Below are 24,663 nucleotides of genomic sequence, written 5' to 3'. Positions count from 1 at the left end.
CTTTGAGAAGTGACACCTCGTGCCTCCCTAGAGGCTGCAGGACAAAGGCCCACGGGCTCTCCCCACAGCCCTGCACTGCTGGCCAGCCCTCTGGGCTCCCCTGCTGCCTCCTCCCCCGGCGGCTCACAGGCAGCACGTGGCTCGCTCTTGGGGATCTTGTTCTACCCGGAGGGGAATCAAAGCGTATGGCTGCCTGCAGCCCCAAGCCCTGGGTGTCCCTTTGCTGCGAGCCCTGAGGAGCGTCCGCCAAGGTGTTCTGCAGGGAGAGGACAACTGAAGGCATCCTGTTAGCACCCCTGTTTGAGCAGTACCCAGGCAGTCAGGCACAGAGCTGGTGTGTAGCAGAAGTCACTAGTTCAACTGCAATCAGGAGAAGTCAGGGCAATCTCTGGACCAATCTGGTGCTCTGAAGAGTATTTCGTGGGTAATATGAGCACGTGCAAGTGAGAAGCTTTGAGATTATATAGGGAATTGGTGCTTTGGCACGTTTCCGTGGAGGAAAGAAAATAGGCTTTTAATGTTTAAAATGAAGTTTCTGACCTAGGAACACCAGTAAAAGGTTGCTAAGAGCTGCTGGGGTTGATTGTCACAGAAGGAGACGAAGTTAGTCGAGCAGGACCTACCTGCCTTTCATACACCCCTGCTGACTGGGCCCGATCACCTGCTTGTCCCGTACGTGCCGTGCGATGGCGCTCAAGATGACCTGCTCCATAACCTTCCCCGGCCCCGAGGTCAGGCTGACAGGCTCCCTGGACTCCCTGGATCCTCCTTCCGGCCCTTCTTGTGGATGGGCGTCACATTTGCCTACTTCCAGTCCACTGGGACCTCCTGGGACATCTGTAGCGAGCGTTCGTTCCCCCACCCCCCACCCCCAACATTAGCCTGCTGGGAGACAGTCAGCACACGAGATATGACTCGGTCCCACCTCGTCGTTAGGCGTAAAATTAGTCTTTAGATTCCTCTGGTTTAGAGGAAGAGAATTTCAACTCTCTGCGTGGCTCAACGGGCCTGGACCTCTCTCCTCCCCAGGCAGGGACGCCTCTTTGGTAAGACTTGTGCCTCCGCCTCTGTCGGATGCTACCCAGGAATTAATAACTCGAGCTCGATTTTTGCAGTAAGTGTGTTTATCAAGGGCAATTCCAAACTTGTTCTATCTGTTGACTTAATAAATTACCTATCTTTGCAACTTTGCGAATCTGCCTTACTGAAAGTCCTAGGCAGGACTGTGAAACAGGCAACCGTTGACTCTGACGAGTGGCTACACACGTACAATCCTTACTCATAAACCATTGAGCAAGTCTGAGACTAGGACTGGATCTTCCTCTCGGAAGGCATTTGGACAGTAAGGAGGTCCTCTCTGAAGGTCGTGGCGCCACAGGAGGGCTTCCCTTACCCCTCTCCTTTCTCTGTATCCTTAACCATAAACCGTTGACCAGGCCTGGGGCTAAGGCTGAATCTAGGCATACCCAGGCACCTCTCTGAGAAGGAGTTTAGAGAGCAAGGGGGACCACTGTGAGCCTCGTGACTCAAAGGGAGCGTCTCCTTACTCCTTGTATTCCCAGACATGAACCGCTGACCAGTTCAACGGGAGGGCCTCCCTCAACCACCTACCAAGCGAGTTGCCCTTTTACGCGACAGGGCGGGAAGGGAGCCTCGTCCCGTCTCCCGCCGCCCTTCCTCTGCCCCACGGTGTTAACAGGACCCACAGTGGGTGCACCGTGTCCCTTGAGTCCCGCAGCCCAGGGCCGAGGCACTGCCACTGCTAGTACCAGACTGCAGGCCCTGTAGGGAGTTTGCAAGGCCTCTGGGTGGAGGAGGTAGTAGGGCCCAGCGGACCCGTGAGGTAACGGTGGGCGTAGCACCAGGAGAAGGGGGAGAAAGCAGCACGGGTGGGGACAGCGATGCCACCTGTATCGTTAGGAACACCAGGACGTTTTGTGCAGTTTTCATGCCTTTCTTTTATTGCAAAATAATTAGATTTAGTGGGCCGTCCGGGATCTCTTGTGGACCAGCCTGAGCCCCAGCTGCTGGCCCAGCTGTGGTTTGGCCAGCCCCTGAGGCACCCTGGCAGCGTCACCGATGGTGGGGTGGCTTCTTGCGGTGCTGGGAGGGGTCCTCAGGGCTGCTGGCCCTCCTCTTCGGGGCTCGCCGGGTCCCGCCAGGGGACCGTGGACTGCCCCGGCTGGCAGTGGAAGGCCCGGGCACAGCCTCCTCCGGGTCCTGCTGTGGCTCTTCTGCCTCCCCACGGGTGGGAATGGGGGTGCTGGGGGGGCTCCTGCGACCTCGCTGGAGGGCTGGGCTGTGGGCAGGAGACCCCCTTTGGGAGGCAGCGGGGCCGGCAGCATCCTGGGGGCTGCCGTCCTGCCCCCCGGCCGCACGGGCGTCCTGGAGGCCCAGCCGACGTCGGGCCTTCCCGCTGCACCGGCGCACGACGGTGGCGACGAGCTGGTGGACAAAGCTCCTCGTGCGCCTGCCCAGGGTGTCCCGCAGCAGCTGGATCAGAGCCTCCTCATCCAGGCCAAAGTAGCGCAGCGTGGATAGGACGAGGCTCTGCGCTGCCGCTGCTTCCTGGGCATCCTCGAAGAGCTGCCCCAGCTCCTGATGCAGCCAGGGCAGCAGGGGGTGGAGGACAGCGGGGTACGTGCGGAAGATGGACGCCCAGACGCACGCGTAGAAGCCGCCCACTGGAGCCATGGGCGGCGGCCCCGCAGCTGGTGGCCGGGCTGCAGCTGGCTGTCCCGGCGCTCCTCCTGTCGGCTGGACGACGACTGATGGTGCTGCAGGCGGTGGGATGTCACGCTCCTGAAAGTCGTCGTCCGCCCGCACCGAGTGCACGATGGAGCTCGCCCTCCTCTTGCAGAGGGGGCACTCGGGCTTGCTCTCAACCCACCGCGCGATGCACGGGTAGCAGAACGGGTGGAGGCAGGGCATCACGAAGCTGGCCTCCTCCCAGCTGTCCAGGCATATTGGACAGCGGTTGTCCAGCTCCACGGCCATGCTCTCCACGTGCTGCGGTGGGCTGAGGGGAGCTGGGGATGTCGAGCTGCTCCCTCTCACCGGCGCTGCAGCAGCGGGGGTCACGCTAGAAAAGGAAAGGCGGCCACAGTCTTTGGCTGCTCCAGGGAGGGGTGGAAGAAACGTCCAGGCCCCTCAAGAAAGCAGCCCTCTCGGCTCCCCGGGGTGCGGTTTCCCCACACGGAGCTCACCTCTGCTGCTGCGAGCGCGCCTCCGGAGTGCCCCGGCTGCGGGAAGCAGACGGGGCCGGGGAAAATCCTCCGATGGCTCTGGGGTCGGGCACTGAGAGTTGCCGTGAAGAACTCCCCGAGCACGACCTCAGCACCAGCACCAGCCTCGCTCGACACTCCAACCTCACGTACTCGCTCAGCTGGAGTGCAGGCACGAGCCGGCTGGGTGAGACTCGGCACCCACCTATAAGCAGCGAGGGGTGCGTGGTCACAATGCGTCACCCGGCAACGTCGTCGTCCAGCGCATGGAGACCGTAGAATCATAGAATCGTGGAACGATTTGGCTTGGAAGGGACCTCAAAGATGATCTAGTTCCAAGCCCCCTGCCATGGCAGGGACACCTGCCACGAGAGCAGGTTGCTCACTGCTCCATCCGACCTGGCCTGGAGCACTTCCAGGGATGGAGCATCCCCAGCGTCCTTAGGGAACCTGTTCCAGCGTCTCACCACCCTCAGGGTGAAGACCTTCTTCCTCATATCTAGTGTAAACCTGCCCTCTCCCAGCTTCCAACCATTACCCCTCATCCGATCACTGCAGGCCCTTGTAAAAAGTCCCTGCCCCGCCTTCTTGTGGGCCCCCCTCAGGTACTGGAAGGCCGCTAGAAGGTCTCCCCGGAGCCTTCTCTTTTCCAGGCTGAACAAGCCCAACTCTCTCAGCCTGTCCTCGTAGGAAAGGTGTTCCAACTCTCTGACCACCTTGGTAGCCCTCCTCTGCACTCACTCCAGCAGCTCCATGTCTTTCTTGTGCTGGGGGCTCCAGAGCTGGACGCACTATTCCAGGTGGGGTCTCACGAGGGAAGGGCAGGGCAGGGCAGAGCAGAGGGGCAGAATCACCTCCCTCGGCCTGCTGGCCACACATCTTTTGATGCAGCCCGGGATACGGTTGGCTTTCCGCGCTGCAAGTGCACGCTGTTGGCTCACGTTCATGTCACGGTCCATCCCTGGGTGACATGAAAACCCATCGCTCGGGGACGTCAGCGTCCATCGCTTGGGAACATGAAAATGGGCCGTCCCCACGTGCGGCACTCGCACACGTACCTGGCGTTGCTGCAACACCACTGCCCACTCCATCCCCCATCTCTCGTCTTGTGCTCGGCATCGGTGTTTCACACCGGTCACTGGGGCCTCGGTCACGTCTTCCCGGAGCCCCGTCAGGTCGCTCTGGCGGTGGCTGACAGCTCCAGGCTTAAGTGGCAGGAGGGTTCCTTTGAGAAGTGACACCTCGTGCCTCCCTAGAGGCTGCAGGACAAAGGCCCACGGGCTCTCCCCACAGCCCTGCACTGCTGGCCAGCCCTCTGGGCTCCCCTGCTGCCTCCTCCCCCGGCGGCTCACAGGCAGCACGTGGCTCGCTCTTGGGGATCTTGTTCTACCCGGAGGGGAATCAAAGCGTATGGCTGCCTGCAGCCCCAAGCCCTGGGTGTCCCTTTGCTGCGAGCCCTGAGGAGCGTCCGCCAAGGTGTTCTGCAGGGAGAGGACAACTGAAGGCATCCTGTTAGCACCCCTGTTTGAGCAGTACCCAGGCAGTCAGGCACAGAGCTGGTGTGTAGCAGAAGTCACTAGTTCAACTGCAATCAGGAGAAGTCAGGGCAATCTCTGGACCAATCTGGTGCTCTGAAGAGTATTTCGTGGGTAATATGAGCACGTGCAAGTGAGAAGCTTTGAGATTATATAGGGAATTGGTGCTTTGGCACGTTTCCGTGGAGGAAAGAAAATAGGCTTTTAATGTTTAAAATGAAGTTTCTGACCTAGGAACACCAGTAAAAGGTTGCTAAGAGCTGCTGGGGTTGATTGTCACAGAAGGAGACGAAGTTAGTCGAGCAGGACCTACCTGCCTTTCATACACCCCTGCTGACTGGGCCCGATCACCTGCTTGTCCCGTACGTGCCGTGCGATGGCGCTCAAGATGACCTGCTCCATAACCTTCCCCGGCCCCGAGGTCAGGCTGACAGGCTCCCTGGACTCCCTGGATCCTCCTTCCGGCCCTTCTTGTGGATGGGCGTCACATTTGCCTACTTCCAGTCCACTGGGACCTCCTGGGACATCTGTAGCGAGCGTTCGTTCCCCCACCCCCCACCCCCAACATTAGCCTGCTGGGAGACAGTCAGCACACGAGATATGACTCGGTCCCACCTCGTCGTTAGGCGTAAAATTAGTCTTTAGATTCCTCTGGTTTAGAGGAAGAGAATTTCAACTCTCTGCGTGGCTCAACGGGCCTGGACCTCTCTCCTCCCCAGGCAGGGACGCCTCTTTGGTAAGACTTGTGCCTCCGCCTCTGTCGGATGCTACCCAGGAATTAATAACTCGAGCTCGATTTTTGCAGTAAGTGTGTTTATCAAGGGCAATTCCAAACTTGTTCTATCTGTTGACTTAATAAATTACCTATCTTTGCAACTTTGCGAATCTGCCTTACTGAAAGTCCTAGGCAGGACTGTGAAACAGGCAACCGTTGACTCTGACGAGTGGCTACACACGTACAATCCTTACTCATAAACCATTGAGCAAGTCTGAGACTAGGACTGGATCTTCCTCTCGGAAGGCATTTGGACAGTAAGGAGGTCCTCTCTGAAGGTCGTGGCGCCACAGGAGGGCTTCCCTTACCCCTCTCCTTTCTCTGTATCCTTAACCATAAACCGTTGACCAGGCCTGGGGCTAAGGCTGAATCTAGGCATACCCAGGCACCTCTCTGAGAAGGAGTTTAGAGAGCAAGGGGGACCACTGTGAGCCTCGTGACTCAAAGGGAGCGTCTCCTTACTCCTTGTATTCCCAGACATGAACCGCTGACCAGTTCAACGGGAGGGCCTCCCTCAACCACCTACCAAGCGAGTTGCCCTTTTACGCGACAGGGCGGGAAGGGAGCCTCGTCCCGTCTCCCGCCGCCCTTCCTCTGCCCCACGGTGTTAACAGGACCCACAGTGGGTGCACCGTGTCCCTTGAGTCCCGCAGCCCAGGGCCGTGGCACTGCCACTGCTAGTACCAGACTGCAGGCCCTGTAGGGAGTTTGCAAGGCCTCTGGGTGGAGGAGGTAGTAGGGCCCAGCGGACCCGTGAGGTAACGGTGGGCGTAGCACCAGGAGAAGGGGGAGAAAGCAGCACGGGTGGGGACAGCGATGCCACCTGTATCGTTAGGAACACCAGGACGTTTTGTGCAGTTTTCATGCCTTTCTTTTATTGCAAAATAATTAGATTTAGTGGGCCGTCCGGGATCTCTTGTGGACCAGCCTGAGCCCCAGCTGCTGGCCCAGCTGTGGTTTGGCCAGCCCCTGAGGCACCCTGGCAGCGTCACCGATGGTGGGGTGGCTTCTTGCGGTGCTGGGAGGGGTCCTCAGGGCTGCTGGCCCTCCTCTTCGGGGCTCGCCGGGTCCCGCCAGGGGACCGTGGACTGCCCCGGCTGTCAGTGGAAGGCCCGGGCACAGCCTCCTCCGGGTCCTGCTGTGGCTCTTCTGCCTCCCCACGGGTGGGAATGGGGGTGCTGGGGGGGCTCCTGCGACCTCGCTGGAGGGCTGGGCTGTGGGCAGGAGACCCCCTTTGGGAGGCAGCGGGGCCGGCAGCATCCTGGGGGCTGCCGTCCTGCCCCCCGGCCGCACGGGCGTCCTGGAGGCCCAGCCGACGTCGGGCCTTCCCGCTGCACCGGCGCACGACGGTGGCGACGAGCTGGTGGACAAATCTCCTCGTGCGCCTGCCCAGGGTGTCCCGCAGCAGCTGGATCAGAGCCTCCTCATCCAGGCCAAAGTAGCGCAGCGTGGATAGGACGAGGCTCTGCGCTGCCGCTGCTTCCTGGGCATCCTCGAAGAGCTGCCCCAGCTCCTGATGCAGCCAGGGCAGCAGGGGGTGGAGGACAGCGGGGTACGTGCGGAAGATGGACGCCCAGACGCACGCGTAGAAGCCGCCCACTGGAGCCATGGGCGGCGGCCCCGCAGCTGGTGGCCGGGCTGCAGCTGGCTGTCCCGGCGCTCCTCCTGTCGGCTGGACGACGACTGATGGTGCTGCAGGCGGTGGGATGTCACGCTCCTGAAAGTCGTCGTCCGCCCGCACCGAGTGCACGATGGAGCTCGCCCTCCTCTTGCAGAGGGGGCACTCGGGCTTGCTCTCAACCCACCGCGCGATGCACGGGTAGCAGAACGGGTGGAGGCAGGGCATCACGAAGCTGGCCTCCTCCCAGCTGTCCAGGCATATTGGACAGCGGTTGTCCAGCTCCACGGCCATGCTCTCCACGTGCTGCGGTGGGCTGAGGGGAGCTGGGGATGTCGAGCTGCTCCCTCTCACCGGCGCTGCAGCAGCGGGGGTCACGCTAGAAAAGGAAAGGCGGCCACAGTCTTTGGCTGCTCCAGGGAGGGGTGGAAGAAACGTCCAGGCCCCTCAAGAAAGCAGCCCTCTCGGCTCCCCGGGGTGCGGTTTCCCCACACGGAGCTCACCTCTGCTGCTGCGAGCGCGCCTCCGGAGTGCCCCGGCTGCGGGAAGCAGACGGGGCCGGGGAAAATCCTCCGATGGCTCTGGGGTCGGGCACTGAGAGTTGCCGTGAAGAACTCCCCGAGCACGACCTCAGCACCAGCACCAGCCTCGCTCGACACTCCAACCTCACGTACTCGCTCAGCTGGAGTGCAGGCACGAGCCGGCTGGGTGAGACTCGGCACCCACCTATAAGCAGCGAGGGGTGCGTGGTCACAATGCGTCACCCGGCAACGTCGTCGTCCAGCGCATGGAGACCGTAGAATCATAGAATCGTGGAACGATTTGGCTTGGAAGGGACCTCAAAGATGATCTAGTTCCAAGCCCCCTGCCATGGCAGGGACACCTGCCACGAGAGCAGGTTGCTCACTGCTCCATCCGACCTGGCCTGGAGCACTTCCAGGGATGGAGCATCCCCAGCGTCCTTAGGGAACCTGTTCCAGCGTCTCACCACCCTCAGGGTGAAGACCTTCTTCCTCATATCTAGTGTAAACCTGCCCTCTCCCAGCTTCCAACCATTACCCCTCATCCGATCACTGCAGGCCCTTGTAAAAAGTCCCTGCCCCGCCTTCTTGTGGGCCCCCCTCAGGTACTGGAAGGCCGCTAGAAGGTCTCCCCGGAGCCTTCTCTTTTCCAGGCTGAACAAGCCCAACTCTCTCAGCCTGTCCTCGTAGGAAAGGTGTTCCAACTCTCTGACCACCTTGGTAGCCCTCCTCTGCACTCACTCCAGCAGCTCCATGTCTTTCTTGTGCTGGGGGCTCCAGAGCTGGACGCACTATTCCAGGTGGGGTCTCACGAGGGAAGGGCAGGGCAGGGCAGAGCAGAGGGGCAGAATCACCTCCCTCGGCCTGCTGGCCACACATCTTTTGATGCAGCCCGGGATACGGTTGGCTTTCCGCGCTGCAAGTGCACGCTGTTGGCTCACGTTCATGTCACGGTCCATCCCTGGGTGACATGAAAACCCATCGCTCGGGGACGTCAGCGTCCATCGCTTGGGAACATGAAAATGGGCCGTCCCCACGTGCGGCACTCGCACACGTACCTGGCGTTGCTGCAACACCACTGCCCACTCCATCCCCCATCTCTCGTCTTGTGCTCGGCATCGGTGTTTCACACCGGTCACTGGGGCCTCGGTCACGTCTTCCCGGAGCCCCGTCAGGTCGCTCTGGCGGTGGCTGACAGCTCCAGGCTTAAGTGGCAGGAGGGTTCCTTTGAGAAGTGACACCTCGTGCCTCCCTAGAGGCTGCAGGACAAAGGCCCACGGGCTCTCCCCACAGCCCTGCACTGCTGGCCAGCCCTCTGGGCTCCCCTGCTGCCTCCTCCCCCGGCGGCTCACAGGCAGCACGTGGCTCGCTCTTGGGGATCTTGTTCTACCCGGAGGGGAATCAAAGCGTATGGCTGCCTGCAGCCCCAAGCCCTGGGTGTCCCTTTGCTGCGAGCCCTGAGGAGCGTCCGCCAAGGTGTTCTGCAGGGAGAGGACAACTGAAGGCATCCTGTTAGCACCCCTGTTTGAGCAGTACCCAGGCAGTCAGGCACAGAGCTGGTGTGTAGCAGAAGTCACTAGTTCAACTGCAATCAGGAGAAGTCAGGGCAATCTCTGGACCAATCTGGTGCTCTGAAGAGTATTTCGTGGGTAATATGAGCACGTGCAAGTGAGAAGCTTTGAGATTATATAGGGAATTGGTGCTTTGGCACGTTTCCGTGGAGGAAAGAAAATAGGCTTTTAATGTTTAAAATGAAGTTTCTGACCTAGGAACACCAGTAAAAGGTTGCTAAGAGCTGCTGGGGTTGATTGTCACAGAAGGAGACGAAGTTAGTCGAGCAGGACCTACCTGCCTTTCATACACCCCTGCTGACTGGGCCCGATCACCTGCTTGTCCCGTACGTGCCGTGCGATGGCACTCAAGATGACCTTCCCCGGCCCCGAGGTCAGGCTGACAGGCTCCCTGGACTCCCTGGATCCTCCTTCCGGCCCTTCTTGTGGATGGGCGTCACATTTGCCTACTTCCAGTCCACTGGGACCTCCTGGGACATCTGTAGCGAGCGTTCGTTCCCCCACCCCCCACCCCCAACATTAGCCTGCTGGGAGACAGTCAGCACACGAGATATGACTCGGTCCCACCTCGTCGTTAGGCGTAAAATTAGTCTTTAGATTCCTCTGGTTTAGAGGAAGAGAATTTCAACTCTCTGCGTGGCTCAACGGGCCTGGACCTCTCTCCTCCCCAGGCAGGGACGCCTCTTTGGTAAGACTTGTGCCTCCGCCTCTGTCGGATGCTACCCAGGAATTAATAACTCGAGCTCGATTTTTGCAGTAAGTGTGTTTATCAAGGGCAATTCCAAACTTGTTCTATCTGTTGACTTAATAAATTACCTATCTTTGCAACTTTGCGAATCTGCCTTACTGAAAGTCCTAGGCAGGACTGTGAAACAGGCAACCGTTGACTCTGACGAGTGGCTACACACGTACAATCCTTACTCATAAACCATTGAGCAAGTCTGAGACTAGGACTGGATCTTCCTCTCGGAAGGCATTTGGACAGTAAGGAGGTCCTCTCTGAAGGTCGTGGCGCCACAGGAGGGCTTCCCTTACCCCTCTCCTTTCTCTGTATCCTTAACCATAAACCGTTGACCAGGCCTGGGGCTAAGGCTGAATCTAGGCATACCCAGGCACCTCTCTGAGAAGGAGTTTAGAGAGCAAGGGGGCCCACTGTGAGCCTCGTGACTCAAAGGGAGCGTCTCCTTACTCCTTGTATTCCCAGACATGAACCGCTGACCAGTTCAACGGGAGGGCCTCCCTCAACCACCTGTCCAAGCGAGTTGCCCTTTTACGCGACAGGGCGGGAAGGGAGCCTCGTCCCGTCTCCCGCCGCCCTTCCTCTGCCCCACGGTGTTAACAGGACCCACAGTGGGTGCACCGTGTCCCTTGAGTCCCGCAGCCCAGGGCCGTGGCACTGCCACTGCTAGTACCAGACTGCAGGCCCTGTAGGGAGTTTGCAAGGCCTCTGGGTGGAGGAGGTAGTAGGGCCCAGCGGACCCGTGAGGTAACGGTGGGCGTAGCACCAGGAGAAGGGGGAGAAAGCAGCACGGGTGGGGACAGCGATGCCACCTGTATCGTTAGGAACACCAGGACGTTTTGTGCAGTTTTCATGCCTTTCTTTTATTGCAAAATAATTAGATTTAGTGGGCCGTCCGGGATCTCTTGTGGACCAGCCTGAGCCCCAGCTGCTGGCCCAGCTGTGGTTTGGCCAGCCCCTGAGGCACCCTGGCAGCGTCACCGATGGTGGGGTGGCTTCTTGCGGTGCTGGGAGGGGTCCTCAGGGCTGCTGGCCCTCCTCTTCGGGGCTCGCCGGGTCCCGCCAGGGGACCGTGGACTGCCCCGGCTGTCAGTGGAAGGCCCGGGCACAGCCTCCTCCGGGTCCTGCTGTGGCTCTTCTGCCTCCCCACGGGTGGGAATGGGGGTGCTGGGGGGGCTCCTGCGACCTCGCTGGAGGGCTGGGCTGTGGGCAGGAGACCCCCTTTGGGAGGCAGCGGGGCCGGCAGCATCCTGGGGGCTGCCGTCCTGCCCCCCGGCCGCACGGGCGTCCTGGAGGCCCAGCCGACGTCGGGCCTTCCCGCTGCACCGGCGCACGACGGTGGCGACGAGCTGGTGGACAAAGCTCCTCGTGCGCCTGCCCAGGGTGTCCCGCAGCAGCTGGATCAGAGCCTCCTCATCCAGGCCAAAGTAGCGCAGCGTGGATAGGACGAGGCTCTGCGCTGCCGCTGCTTCCTGGGCATCCTCGAAGAGCTGCCCCAGCTCCTGATGCAGCCAGGGCAGCAGGGGGTGGAGGACAGCGGGGTACGTGCGGAAGATGGACGCCCAGACGCACGCGTAGAAGCCGCCCACTGGAGCCATGGGCGGCGGCCCCGCAGCTGGTGGCCGGGCTGCAGCTGGCTGTCCCGGCGCTCCTCCTGTCGGCTGGACGACGACTGATGGTGCTGCAGGCGGTGGGATGTCACGCTCCTGAAAGTCGTCGTCCGCCCGCACCGAGTGCACGATGGAGCTCGCCCTCCTCTTGCAGAGGGGGCACTCGGGCTTGCTCTCAACCCACCGCGCGATGCACGGGTAGCAGAACGGGTGGAGGCAGGGCATCACGAAGCTGGCCTCCTCCCAGCTGTCCAGGCATATTGGACAGCGGTTGTCCAGCTCCACGGCCATGCTCTCCACGTGCTGGGGTGGGCTGAGGGGAGCTGGGGATGTCGAGCTGCTCCCTCTCACCGGCGCTGCAGCAGCGGGGGTCACGCTAGAAAAGGAAAGGCGGCCACAGTCTTTGGCTGCTCCAGGGAGGGGTGGAAGAAACGTCCAGGCCCCTCAAGAAAGCAGCCCTCTCGGCTCCCCGGGGTGCGGTTTCCCCACACGGAGCTCACCTCTGCTGCTGCGAGCGCGCCTCCGGAGTGCCCCGGCTGCGGGAAGCAGACGGGGCCGGGGAAAATCCTCCGATGGCTCTGGGGTCGGGCACTGAGAGTTGCCGTGAAGAACTCCCCGAGCACGACCTCAGCACCAGCACCAGCCTCGCTCGACACTCCAACCTCACGTACTCGCTCAGCTGGAGTGCAGGCACGAGCCGGCTGGGTGAGACTCGGCACCCACCTATAAGCAGCGAGGGGTGCGTGGTCACAATGCGTCACCCGGCAACGTCGTCGTCCAGCGCATGGAGACCGTAGAATCATAGAATCGTGGAACGATTTGGCTTGGAAGGGACCTCAAAGATGATCTAGTTCCAAGCCCCCTGCCATGGCAGGGACACCTGCCACGAGAGCAGGTTGCTCACTGCTCCATCCGACCTGGCCTGGAGCACTTCCAGGGATGGAGCATCCCCAGCGTCCTTAGGGAACCTGTTCCAGCGTCTCACCACCCTCAGGGTGAAGACCTTCTTCCTCATATCTAGTGTAAACCTGCCCTCTCCCAGCTTCCAACCATTACCCCTCATCCGATCACTGCAGGCCCTTGTAAAAAGTCCCTGCCCCGCCTTCTTGTGGGCCCCCCTCAGGTACTGGAAGGCCGCTAGAAGGTCTCCCCGGAGCCTTCTCTTTTCCAGGCTGAACAAGCCCAACTCTCTCAGCCTGTCCTCGTAGGAAAGGTGTTCCAACTCTCTGACCACCTTGGTAGCCCTCCTCTGCACTCACTCCAGCAGCTCCATGTCTTTCTTGTGCTGGGGGCTCCAGAGCTGGACGCACTATTCCAGGTGGGGTCTCACGAGGGAAGGGCAGGGCAGGGCAGAGCAGAGGGGCAGAATCACCTCCCTCGGCCTGCTGGCCACACATCTTTTGATGCAGCCCGGGATACGGTTGGCTTTCCGCGCTGCAAGTGCACGCTGTTGGCTCACGTTCATGTCACGGTCCATCCCTGGGTGACATGAAAACCCATCGCTCGGGGACGTCAGCGTCCATCGCTTGGGAACATGAAAATGGGCCGTCCCCACGTGCGGCACTCGCACACGTACCTGGCGTTGCTGCAACACCACTGCCCACTCCATCCCCCATCTCTCGTCTTGTGCTCGGCATCGGTGTTTCACACCGGTCACTGGGGCCTCGGTCACGTCTTCCCGGAGCCCCGTCAGGTCGCTCTGGCGGTGGCTGACAGCTCCAGGCTTAAGTGGCAGGAGGGTTCCTTTGAGAAGTGACACCTCGTGCCTCCCTAGAGGCTGCAGGACAAAGGCCCACGGGCTCTCCCCACAGCCCTGCACTGCTGGCCAGCCCTCTGGGCTCCCCTGCTGCCTCCTCCCCCGGCGGCTCACAGGCAGCACGTGGCTCGCTCTTGGGGATCTTGTTCTACCCGGAGGGGAATCAAAGCGTATGGCTGCCTGCAGCCCCAAGCCCTGGGTGTCCCTTTGCTGCGAGCCCTGAGGAGCGTCCGCCAAGGTGTTCTGCAGGGAGAGGACAACTGAAGGCATCCTGTTAGCACCCCTGTTTGAGCAGTACCCAGGCAGTCAGGCACAGAGCTGGTGTGTAGCAGAAGTCACTAGTTCAACTGCAATCAGGAGAAGTCAGGGCAATCTCTGGACCAATCTGGTGCTCTGAAGAGTATTTCGTGGGTAATATGAGCACGTGCAAGTGAGAAGCTTTGAGATTATATAGGGAATTGGTGCTTTGGCACGTTTCCGTGGAGGAAAGAAAATAGGCTTTTAATGTTTAAAATGAAGTTTCTGACCTAGGAACACCAGTAAAAGGTTGCTAAGAGCTGCTGGGGTTGATTGTCACAGAAGGAGACGAAGTTAGTCGAGCAGGACCTACCTGCCTTTCATACACCCCTGCTGACTGGGCCCGATCACCTGCTTGTCCCGTACGTGCCGTGCGATGGCGCTCAAGATGACCTGCTCCATAACCTTCCCCGGCCCCGAGGTCAGGCTGACAGGCTCCCTGGACTCCCTGGATCCTCCTTCCGGCCCTTCTTGTGGATGGGCGTCACATTTGCCTACTTCCAGTCCACTGGGACCTCCTGGGACATCTGTAGCGAGCGTTCGTTCCCCCACCCCCCACCCCCAACATTAGCCTGCTGGGAGACAGTCAGCACACGAGATATGACTCGGTCCCACCTCGTCGTTAGGCGTAAAATTAGTCTTTAGATTCCTCTGGTTTAGAGGAAGAGAATTTCAACTCTCTGCGTGGCTCAACGGGCCTGGACCTCTCTCCTCCCCAGGCAGGGACGCCTCTTTGGTAAGACTTGTGCCTCCGCCTCTGTCGGATGCTACCCAGGAATTAATAACTCGAGCTCGATTTTTGCAGTAAGTGTGTTTATCAAGGGCAATTCCAAACTTGTTCTATCTGTTGACTTAATAAATTACCTATCTTTGCAACTTTGCGAATCTGCCTTACTGAAAGTCCTAGGCAGGACTGTGAAACAGGCAACCGTTGACTCTGACGAGTGGCTACACACGTACAATCCTTACTCATAAACCATTGAGCAAGTCTGAGACTAGGACTGGATCTTCCTCTCGGAAGGCATTTGGACAGTAAGGAGGTCCTCTCTGAAGGTCGTGGCGCCACAGGAGGGCTTCCCTTACCCCTCTCCTTTCTCTGTATCCTTAATCATAAACCGTTGACCAGGCCTGGGGCTAAGGCTGAATCTAGGCATACCCAGGCACCTCTCTGAGAAGGAGTTTAGAGAGCAAGGGGGACCACTGTGAGCCTCGTGACTCAAAGGGAGCGTCTCCTTACTCCTTGTATTCCCAGACATGAACCGCTGACCAGTTCAACGGGAGGGCCTCCCTCAACCACCTGTCCAAGCGAGTTGCCCTTTTACGCGACAGGGCGGGAAGGGAGCCTCGTCCCGTCTCCCGCCGTCCTTCCTCTGCCCCACGGTGTTAACAGGACCCACAGTGGGTGCACCGCGTCCCTTGAGTCCCGCAGCCCAGGGCCGTGGCACTGCCACTGCTAGTACCAGACTGCAGGCCCTGTAGGGAGTTTGCAAGGCCTCTGGGTGGAGGAGGTAGTAGGGCCCAGCGGACCCGTGAGGTAACGGTGGGCGTGGCACCAGGAGAAGGGGGAGAAAGCAGCACGGGTGGGGACAGCGATGCCACCTGTATCGTTAGGAACACCAGGACGTTTTGTGCAGTTTTCATGCCTTTCTTTTATTGCAAAATAATTAGATTTAGTGGGCCGTCCGGGATCTCTTGTGGACCAGCCTGAGCCCCAGCTGCTGGCCCAGCTGTGGTTTGGCCAGCCCCTGAGGCACCCTGGCAGCGTCACCGATGGTGGGGTGGCTTCTTGCGGTGCTGGGAGGGGTCCTCAGGGCTGCTGGCCCTCCTCTTCGGGGCTCGCCGGGTCCCGCCAGGGGACCGTGGACTGCCCCGGCTGTCAGTGGAAGGCCCGGGCACAGCCTCCTCCGGGTCCTGCTGTGGCTCTTCTGCCTCCCCACGGGTGGGAATGGGGGTGCTGGGGGGGCTCCTGCGACCTCGCTGGAGGGCTGGGCTGTGGGCAGGAGACCCCCTTTGGGAGGCAGCGGGGCCGGCAGCATCCTGGGGGCTGCCGTCCTGCCCCCCGGCCGCACGGGCGTCCTGGAGGCCCAGCCGACGTCGGGCCTTCCCGCTGCACCGGCGCACGACGGTGGCGACGAGCTGGTGGACAAAGCTCCTCGTGCGCCTGCCCAGGGTGTCCCGCAGCAGCTGGATCAGAGCCTCCTCATCCAGGCCAAAGTAGCGCAGCGTGGATAGGACGAGGCTCTGCGCTGCCGCTGCTTCCTGGGCATCCTCGAAGAGCTGCCCCAGCTCCTGATGCAGCCAGGGCAGCAGGGGGTGGAGGACAGCGGGGTACGTGCGGAAGATGGACGCCCAGACGCACGCGTAGAAGCCGCCCACTGGAGCCATGGGCGGCGGCCCCGCAGCTGGTGGCCGGGCTGCAGCTGGCTGTCCCGGCGCTCCTCCTGTCGGCTGGACGACGACTGATGGTGCTGCAGGCGGTGGGATGTCACGCTCCTGAAAGTCGTCGTCCGCCCGCACCGAGTGCACGATGGAGCTCGCCCTCCTCTTGCAGAGGGGGCACTCGGGCTTGCTCTCAACCCACCGCGCGATGCACGGGTAGCAGAACGGGTGGAGGCAGGGCATCACGAAGCTGGCCTCCTCCCAGCTGTCCAGGCATATTGGACAGCGGTTGTCCAGCTCCACGGCCATGCTCTCCACGTGCTGCGGTGGGCTGAGGGGAGCTGGGGATGTCGAGCTGCTCCCTCTCACCGGCGCTGCAGCAGCGGGGGTCACGCTAGAAAAGGAAAGGCGGCCACAGTCTTTGGCTGCTCCAGGGAGGGGTGGAAGAAACGTCCAGGCCCCTCAAGAAAGCAGCCCTCTCGGCTCCCCGGGGTGCGGTTTCCCCACACGGAGCTCACCTCTGCTGCTGCGAGCGCGCCTCCGGAGTGCCCCGGCTGCGGGAAGCAGACGGGGCCGGGGAAAATCCTCCGATGGCTCTGGGGTCGGGCACTGAGAGTTGCCGTGAAGAGCTCCCCGAGCACGACCTCAGCACCAGCACCAGCCTCGCTCGACACTCCAACCTCACGTACTCGCTCAGCTGGAGTGCAGGCACGAGCCGGCTGGGTGAGACTCGGCACCCACCTATAAGCAGCGAGGGGTGCGTGGTCACAATGCGTCACCCGGCAACGTCGTCGTCCAGCGCATGGAGACCGTAGAATCATAGAATCGTGGAACGATTTGGCTTGGAAGGGACCTCAAAGATGATCTAGTTCCAAGCCCCCTGCCATGGCAGGGACACCTGCCACGAGAGCAGGTTGCTCACTGCTCCATCCGACCTGGCCTGGAGCACTTCCAGGGATGGAGCATCCCCAGCGTCCTTAGGGAACCTGTTCCAGCGTCTCACCACCCTCAGGGTGAAGACCTTCTTCCTCATATCTAGTGTAAACCTGCCCTCTCCCAGCTTCCAACCATTACCCCTCATCCGATCACTGCAGGCCCTTGTAAAAAGTCCCTGCCCCGCCTTCTTGTGGGCCCCCCTCAGGTACTGGAAGGCCGCTAGAAGGTCTCCCCGGAGCCTTCTCTTTTCCAGGCTGAACAAGCCCAACTCTCTCAGCCTGTCCTCGTAGGAAAGGTGTTCCAACTCTCTGACCACCTTGGTAGCCCTCCTCTGCACTCACTCCAGCAGCTCCATGTCTTTCTTGTGCTGGGGGCTCCAGAGCTGGACGCACTATTCCAGGTGGGGTCTCACGAGGGAAGGGCAGGGCAGGGCAGAGCAGAGGGGCAGAATCACCTCCCTCGGCCTGCTGGCCACACATCTTTTGATGCAGCCCGGGATACGGTTGGCTTTCCGCGCTGCAAGTGCACGCTGTTGGCTCACGTTCATGTCACGGTCCATCCCTGGGTGACATGAAAACCCATCGCTCGGGGACGTCAGCGTCCATCGCTTGGGAACATGAAAATGGGCCGTCCCCACGTGCGGCACTCGCACACGTACCTGGCGTTGCTGCAACACCACTGCCCACTCCATCCCCCATCTCTCGTCTTGTGCTCGGCATCGGTGTTTCACACCGGTCACTGGGGCCTCGGTCACGTCTTCCCGGAGCCCCGTCAGGTCGCTCTGGCGGTGGCTGACAGCTCCAGGCTTAAGTGGCAGGAGGGTTCCTTTGAGAAGTGACACCTCGTGCCTCCCTAGAGGCTGCAGGACAAAGGCCCACGGGCTCTCCCCACAGCCCTGCACTGCTGGCCAGCCCTCTGGGCTCCCCTGCTGCCTCCTCCCCCGGCGGCTCACAGGCAGCACGTGGCTCGCTCTTGGGGATCTTGTTCTACCCGGAGGGGAATCAAAGCGTATGGCTGCCTGCAGCCCCAAGCCCTGGGTGTCCCTTTGCTGCGAGCCCTGAGGAGCGTCCGCCAAGGTGTTCTGCAGGGAGAGGACAACTGAAGGCATCCTGTTAGCACCCCTGTTTGAGCAGTACCCAGGCAGTCAGGCACAGAGCTGGTGTGTAGCAGAAGTCACTAGTTCAACTGCAATCAGGAGAAGTCAGGGCAATCTCTGGACCAATCTGGTGCTCTGAAGAGTATTTCGTGGGTAATATGAGCACGTGCAAGTGAGAAGCTTTGAGATTATATAGGGAATTGGTGCTTTGGCACGTTTCCGTGGAGGAAAGAAAATAGGCTTTTAATGTTTAAAATGAAGTTTCTGACCTAGGAACACCAGTAAAAGGTTGCTAAGAGCTGCTGGGGTTGATTGTCACAGAAGGAGACGAAGTTAGTCGAGCAGGACCTACCTGCCTTTCATACACCCCTGCTGACTGGGCCCGATCACCTGCTTGTCCCGTACGTGCCGTGCGATGGCGCTCAAGATGACCTGCTCCATAACCTTCCCCGGCCCCGAGGTCAGGCTGACAGGCTCCCTGGACTCCCTGGATCCTCCTTCCGGCCCTTCTTGTGGATGGGCGTCACATTTGCCTACTTCCAGTCCACTGGGACCTCCTGGGACATCTGTAGCGAGCGTTCGTTCCCCCACCCCCCACCCCCAACATTAGCCTGCTGGGAGACAGTCAGCACACGAGATATGACTCGGTCCCACCTCGTCGTTAGGCGTAAAATTAGTCTTTAGATTCCTCTGGTTTAGAGGAAGAGAATTTCAACTCTCTGCGTGGCTCAACGGGCCTGGACCTCTCTCCTCCCCAGGCAGGGACGCCTCTTTGGTAAGACTTGTGCCTCCGCCTCTGTCGGATGCTACCCAGGAATTAATAACTCGAGCTCGATTTTTGCAGTAAGTGTGTTTATCAAGGGCAATTCCAAACTTGTTCTATCTGTTGACTTAATAAATTACCTATCTTTGCAACTTTGCGAATCTGCCTTACTGAAAGTCCTAGGCAGGACTGTGAAACAGGCAACCGTTGACTCTGACGAGTGGCTACACACGTACAATCCTTACTCATAAACCATTGAGCAAGTCTGAGACTAGGACTGGATCTTCCTCTCGGAAGGCATTTGGACAGTAAGGAGGTCCTCTCTGAAGGTCGTGGCGCCACAGGAGGGCTTCCCTTACCCCTCTCCTTTCTCTGTATCCTTAACCATAAACCGTTGACCAGGCCTGGGGCTAAGGCTGAATCTAGGCATACCCAGGCACCTCTCTGAGAAGGAGTTTAGAGAGCAAGGGGGACCACTGTGAGCCTCGTGACTCAAAGGGAGCGTCTCCTTACTCCTTGTATTCCCAGACATGAACCGCTGACCAGTTCAACGGGAGGGCCTCCCTCAACCACCTGTCCAAGCGAGTTGCCCTTTTACGCGACAGGGCGGGAAGGGAGCCTCGTCCCGTCTCCCGCCGCCCTTCCTCTGCCCCACGGTGTTAACAGGACCCACAGTGGGTGCACCGTGTCCCTTGAGTCCCGCAGCCCAGGGCCGTGGCACTGCCACTGCTAGTACCAGACTGCAGGCCCTGTAGGGAGTTTGCAAGGCCTCTGGGTGGAGGAGGTAGTAGGGCCCAGCGGACCCGTGAGGTAACGGTGGGCGTGGCACCAGGAGAAGGGGGAGAAAGCAGCACGGGTGGGGACAGCAATGCCACCTGTATCGTTAGGAACACCAGGACGTTTTGTGCAGTTTTCATGCCTTTCTTTTATTGCAAAATAATTAGATTTAGTGGGCCGTCCGGGATCTCTTGTGGACCAGCCTGAGCCCCAGCTGCTGGCCCAGCTGTGGTTTGGCCAGCCCCTGAGGCACCCTGGCAGCGTCACCGATGGTGGGGTGGCTTCTTGCGGTGCTGGGAGGGGTCCTCAGGGCTGCTGGCCCTCCTCTTCGGGGCTCGCCGGGTCCCGCCAGGGGACCGTGGACTGCCCCGGCTGTCAGTGGAAGGCCCGGGCACAGCCTCCTCCGGGTCCTGCTGTGGCTCTTCTGCCTCCCCACGGGTGGGAATGGGGGTGCTGGGGGGGCTCCTGCGACCTCGCTGGAGGGCTGGGCTGTGGGCAGGAGACCCCCTTTGGGAGGCAGCGGGGCCGGCAGCATCCTGGGGGCTGCCGTCCTGCCCCCCGGCCGCACGGGCGTCCTGGAGGCCCAGCCGACGTCGGGCCTTCCCGCTGCACCGGCGCACGACGGTGGCGACGAGCTGGTGGACAAAGCTCCTCGTGCGCCTGCCCAGGGTGTCCCGCAGCAGCTGGATCAGAGCCTCCTCATCCAGGCCAAAGTAGCGCAGCGTGGATAGGACGAGGCTCTGCGCTGCCGCTGCTTCCTGGGCATCCTCGAAGAGCTGCCCCAGCTCCTGATGCAGCCAGGGCAGCAGGGGGTGGAGGACAGCGGGGTACGTGCGGAAGATGGACGCCCAGACGCACGCGTAGAAGCCGCCCACTGGAGCCATGGGCGGCGGCCCCGCAGCTGGTGGCCGGGCTGCAGCTGGCTGTCCCGGCGCTCCTCCTGTCGGCTGGACGACGACTGATGGTGCTGCAGGCGGTGGGATGTCACGCTCCTGAAAGTCGTCGTCCGCCCGCACCGAGTGCACGATGGAGCTCGCCCTCCTCTTGCAGAGGGGGCACTCGGGCTTGCTCTCAACCCACCGCGCGATGCACGGGTAGCAGAACGGGTGGAGGCAGGGCATCACGAAGCTGGCCTCCTCCCAGCTGTCCAGGCATATTGGACAGCGGTTGTCCAGCTCCACGGCCATGCTCTCCACGTGCTGCGGTGGGCTGAGGGGAGCTGGGGATGTCGAGCTGCTCCCTCTCACCGGCGCTGCAGCAGCGGGGGTCACGCTAGAAAAGGAAAGGCGGCCACAGTCTTTGGCTGCTCCAGGGAGGGGTGGAAGAAACGTCCAGGCCCCTCAAGAAAGCAGCCCTCTCGGCTCCCCGGGGTGCGGTTTCCCCACACGGAGCTCACCTCTGCTGCTGCGAGCGCGCCTACGGAGTGCCCCGGCTGCGGGAAGCAGACGGGGCCGGGGAAAATCCTCCGATGGCTCTGGGGTCGGGCACTGAGAGTTGCCGTGAAGAACTCCCCGAGCACGACCTCAGCACCAGCACCAGCCTCGCTCGACACTCCAACCTCACGTACTCGCTCAGCTGGAGTGCAGGCACGAGCCGGCTGGGTGAGACTCGGCACCCACCTATAAGCAGCGAGGGGTGCGTGGTCACAATGCGTCACCCGGCAACGTCGTCGTCCAGCGCATGGAGACCGTAGAATCATAGAATCGTGGAACGATTTGGCTTGGAAGGGACCTCAAAGATGATCTAGTTCCAAGCCCCCTGCCATGGCAGGGACACCTGCCACGAGAGCAGGTTGCTCACTGCTCCATCCGACCTGGCCTGGAGCACTTCCAGGGATGGAGCATCCCCAGCGTCCTTAGGGAACCTGTTCCAGCGTCTCACCACCCTCAGGGTGAAGACCTTCTTCCTCATATCTAGTGTAAACCTGCCCTCTCCCAGCTTCCAACCATTACCCCTCATCCGATCACTGCAGGCCCTTGTAAAAAGTCCCTGCCCCGCCTTCTTGTGGGCCCCCCTCAGGTACTGGAAGGCCGCTAGAAGGTCTCCCCGGAGCCTTCTCTTTTCCAGGCTGAACAAGCCCAACTCTCTCAGCCTGTCCTCGTAGGAAAGGTGTTCCAACTCTCTGACCACCTTGGTAGCCCTCCTCTGCACTCACTCCAGCAGCTCCATGTCTTTCTTGTGCTGGGGGCTCCAGAGCTGGACGCACTATTCCAGGTGGGGTCTCACGAGGGAAGGGCAGGGCAGGGCAGAGCAGAGGGGCAGAATCACCTCCCTCGGCCTGCTGGCCACACATCTTTTGATGCAGCCCGGGATACGGTTGGCTTTCCGCGCTGCAAGTGCACGCTGTTGGCTCACGTTCATGTCACGGTCCATCCCTGGGTGACATGAAAACCCATCGCTCGGGGACGTCAGCGTCCATCGCTTGGGAACATGAAAATGGGCCGTCCCCACGTGCGGCACTCGCACACGTACCTGGCGTTGCTGCAACACCACTGCCCACTCCATCCCCCATCTCTCGTCTTGTGCTCGGCATCGGTGTTTCACACCGGTCACTGGGGCCTCGGTCACGTCTTCCCGGAGCCCCGTCAGGTCGCTCTGGCGGTGGCTGACAGCTCCAGGCTTAAGTGGCAGGAGGGTTCCTTTGAGAAGTGACACCTCGTGCCTCCCTAGAGGCTGCAGGACAAAGGCCCACGGGCTCTCCCCACAGCCCTGCACTGCTGGCCAGCCCTCTGGGCTCCCCTGCTGCCTCCTCCCCCGGCGGCTCACAGGCAGCACGTGGCTCGCTCTTGGGGATCTTGTTCTACCCAGAGGGGAATCAAAGCGTATGGCTGCCTGCAGCCCCAAGCCCTGGGTGTCCCTTTGCTGCGAGCCCTGAGGAGCGTCCGCCAAGGTGTTCTGCAGGGAGAGGACAACTGAAGGCATCCTGTTAGCACCCCTGTTTGAGCAGTACCCAGGCAGTCAGGCACAGAGCTGGTGTGTAGCAGAAGTCACTAGTTCAGCTGCAATCAGGAGAAGTCAGGGCAATCTCTGGACCAATCTGGTGCTCTGAAGAGTATTTCGTGGGTAATATGAGCACGTGCAAGTGAGAAGCTTTGAGATTATATAGGGAATTGGTGCTTTGGCACGTTTCCGTGGAGGAAAGAAAATAGGCTTTTAATGTTTAAAATGAAGTTTCTGACCTAGGAACACCAGTAAAAGGTTGCTAAGAGCTGCTGGGGTTGATTGTCACAGAAGGAGACGAAGTTAGTCGAGCAGGACCTACCTGCCTTTCATACACCCCTGCTGACTGGGCCCGATCACCTGCTTGTCCCGTACGTGCCGTGCGATGGCGCTCAAGATGACCTGCTCCATAACCTTCCCCGGCCCCGAGGTCAGGCTGACAGGCTCCCTGGACTCCCTGGATCCTCCTTCCGGCCCTTCTTGTGGATGGGCGTCACATTTGCCTACTTCCAGTCCACTGGGACCTCCTGGGACATCTGTAGCGAGCGTTTGTTCCCCCACCCCCCACCCCCAACATTAGCCTGCTGGGAGACAGTCAGCACACGAGATATGACTCGGTCCCACCTCGTCGTTAGGCGTAAAATTAGTCTTTAGATTCCTCTGGTTTAGAGGAAGAGAATTTCAACTCTCTGCGTGGCTCAACGGGCCTGGACCTCTCTCCTCCCCAGGCAGGGACGCCTCTTTGGTAAGACTTGTGCCTCCGCCTCTGTCGGATGCTACCCAGGAATTAATAACTCGAGCTCGATTTTTGCAGTAAGTGTGTTTATCAAGGGCAATTCCAAACTTGTTCTATCTGTTGACTTAATAAATTACCTATCTTTGCAACTTTGCGAATCTGCCTTACTGAAAGTCCTAGGCAGGACTGTGAAACAGGCAACCGTTGACTCTGACGAGTGGCTACACACGTACAATCCTTACTCATAAACCATTGAGCAAGTCTGAGACTAGGACTGGATCTTCCTCTCGGAAGGCATTTGGACAGTAAGGAGGTCCTCTCTGAAGGTCGTGGCGCCACAGGAGGGCTTCCCTTACCCCTCTCCTTTCTCTGTATCCTTAACCATAAACCGTTGACCAGGCCTGGGGCTAAGGCTGAATCTAGGCATACCCAGGCACCTCTCTGAGAAGGAGTTTAGAGAGCAAGGGGGACCACTGTGAGCCTCGTGACTCAAAGGGAGCGTCTCCTTACTCCTTGTATTCCCAGACATGAACCGCTGACCAGTTCAACGGGAGGGCCTCCCTCAACCACCTACCAAGCGAGTTGCCCTTTTACGCGACAGGGCGGGAAGGGAGCCTCGTCCCGTCTCCCACCGCCCTTCCTCTGCCCCACGGTGTTAACAGGACCCACAGTGGGTGCACCGCGTCCCTTGAGTCCCGCAGCCCAGGGCCGTGGCACTGCCACTGCTAGTACCAGACTGCAGGCCCTGTAGGGAGTTTGCAAGGCCTCTGGGTGGAGGAGGTAGTAGGGCCCAGCGGACCCGTGAGGTAACGGTGGGCGTGGCACCAGGAGAAGGGGGAGAAAGCAGCACGGGTGGGGACAGCAATGCCACCTGTATCGTTAGGAACACCAGGACGTTTTGTGCAGTTTTCATGCCTTTCTTTTATTGCAAAATAATTAGATTTAGTGGGCCGTCCGGGATCTCTTGTGGACCAGCCTGAGCCCCAGCTGCTGGCCCAGCTGTGGTTTGGCCAGCCCCTGAGGCACCCTGGCAGCGTCACCGATGGTGGGGTGGCTTCTTGCGGTGCTGGGAGGGGTCCTCAGGGCTGCTGGCCCTCCTCTTCAGGTCTCACCAGGGCCCCCCAGGGGACCGTGGATTGCCGCAGCTGGCAGTGGAAGGCCCGGGCACAGCCTCCTCCGGGTCCTGCTGTGGCTCTTCTGCCTCCCCACGGGTGGGAATGGGGGTGCTGGGGGGGCTCCTGCGACCTCGCTGGAGGGCTGGGCTGTGGGCAGGAGACCCCCTTTGGGAGGCAGCGGGGCCGGCAGCATCCTGGGGGCTGCCGTCCTGCCCCCTGGCAGCACGGTTGTTCCGGAGGCCCAGCCGACGTCGGGCCTTCCTGCTGCACCGGCG

At 60.5% G+C, this 24,663-nt stretch overlaps 5 protein-coding genes across 5 annotated transcripts; all 5 read right to left on the bottom strand.

The window, feature by feature from the left end:
- Positions 1-2,073: 2,073 nt before the first annotated feature.
- Positions 2,074-2,997, bottom strand: LOC147413316 (E3 ubiquitin-protein ligase Topors-like). The gene has a single exon (XM_086480129.1). The coding sequence runs from the start codon at positions 2,995-2,997 to the stop codon at positions 2,074-2,076; it is 924 nt and encodes a 307-aa protein (XP_086336255.1).
- Positions 2,998-6,522: 3,525 nt separating this feature from the next.
- LOC147413315 (E3 ubiquitin-protein ligase Topors-like) lies at positions 6,523-7,446 on the bottom strand. Its single transcript, XM_086480128.1, has one exon. The coding sequence runs from the start codon at positions 7,444-7,446 to the stop codon at positions 6,523-6,525; it is 924 nt and encodes a 307-aa protein (XP_086336254.1).
- A 3,514-nt stretch (positions 7,447-10,960) lies between these two features.
- On the bottom strand, positions 10,961-11,884 carry LOC147413314 (E3 ubiquitin-protein ligase Topors-like). The gene has a single exon (XM_086480127.1). It carries the CDS (start codon positions 11,882-11,884, stop codon positions 10,961-10,963), a length of 924 nt encoding a protein of 307 aa, XP_086336253.1.
- Positions 11,885-15,410: 3,526 nt separating this feature from the next.
- Positions 15,411-16,334, bottom strand: LOC147413313 (E3 ubiquitin-protein ligase Topors-like). Its single transcript, XM_086480126.1, has one exon. The coding sequence runs from the start codon at positions 16,332-16,334 to the stop codon at positions 15,411-15,413; it is 924 nt and encodes a 307-aa protein (XP_086336252.1).
- Positions 16,335-19,860: 3,526 nt separating this feature from the next.
- On the bottom strand, positions 19,861-20,784 carry LOC147413312 (E3 ubiquitin-protein ligase Topors-like). The gene has a single exon (XM_086480125.1). The coding sequence runs from the start codon at positions 20,782-20,784 to the stop codon at positions 19,861-19,863; it is 924 nt and encodes a 307-aa protein (XP_086336251.1).
- Positions 20,785-24,663: the final 3,879 nt, after the last annotated feature.

The sequence above is a fragment of the Leptosomus discolor genome, chromosome Z, assembly GCF_034619465.1.
Source record: "Leptosomus discolor isolate bLepDis1 chromosome Z, bLepDis1.hap2, whole genome shotgun sequence".
Classification (NCBI taxonomy): domain Eukaryota; kingdom Metazoa; phylum Chordata; class Aves; order Leptosomiformes; family Leptosomidae; genus Leptosomus; species Leptosomus discolor.
Note: the sequence above shows the minus strand (reverse complement) of the source record. Positions and strands in the feature narration are given on the sequence as shown.

What these genes read in the sequence shown, in the direction of transcription:
- LOC147413314 (XM_086480127.1), bottom strand. Translation starts at nt 11,884, where the DNA reads ATGGCCGTGGAGCTGGACAACCGCTGTCCAATATGCCTGGACAGCTGG.
- LOC147413315 (XM_086480128.1), bottom strand. Translation starts at nt 7,446, where the DNA reads ATGGCCGTGGAGCTGGACAACCGCTGTCCAATATGCCTGGACAGCTGG.
- LOC147413316 (XM_086480129.1), bottom strand. Translation starts at nt 2,997, where the DNA reads ATGGCCGTGGAGCTGGACAACCGCTGTCCAATATGCCTGGACAGCTGG.
- LOC147413312 (XM_086480125.1), bottom strand. Translation starts at nt 20,784, where the DNA reads ATGGCCGTGGAGCTGGACAACCGCTGTCCAATATGCCTGGACAGCTGG.
- LOC147413313 (XM_086480126.1), bottom strand. Translation starts at nt 16,334, where the DNA reads ATGGCCGTGGAGCTGGACAACCGCTGTCCAATATGCCTGGACAGCTGG.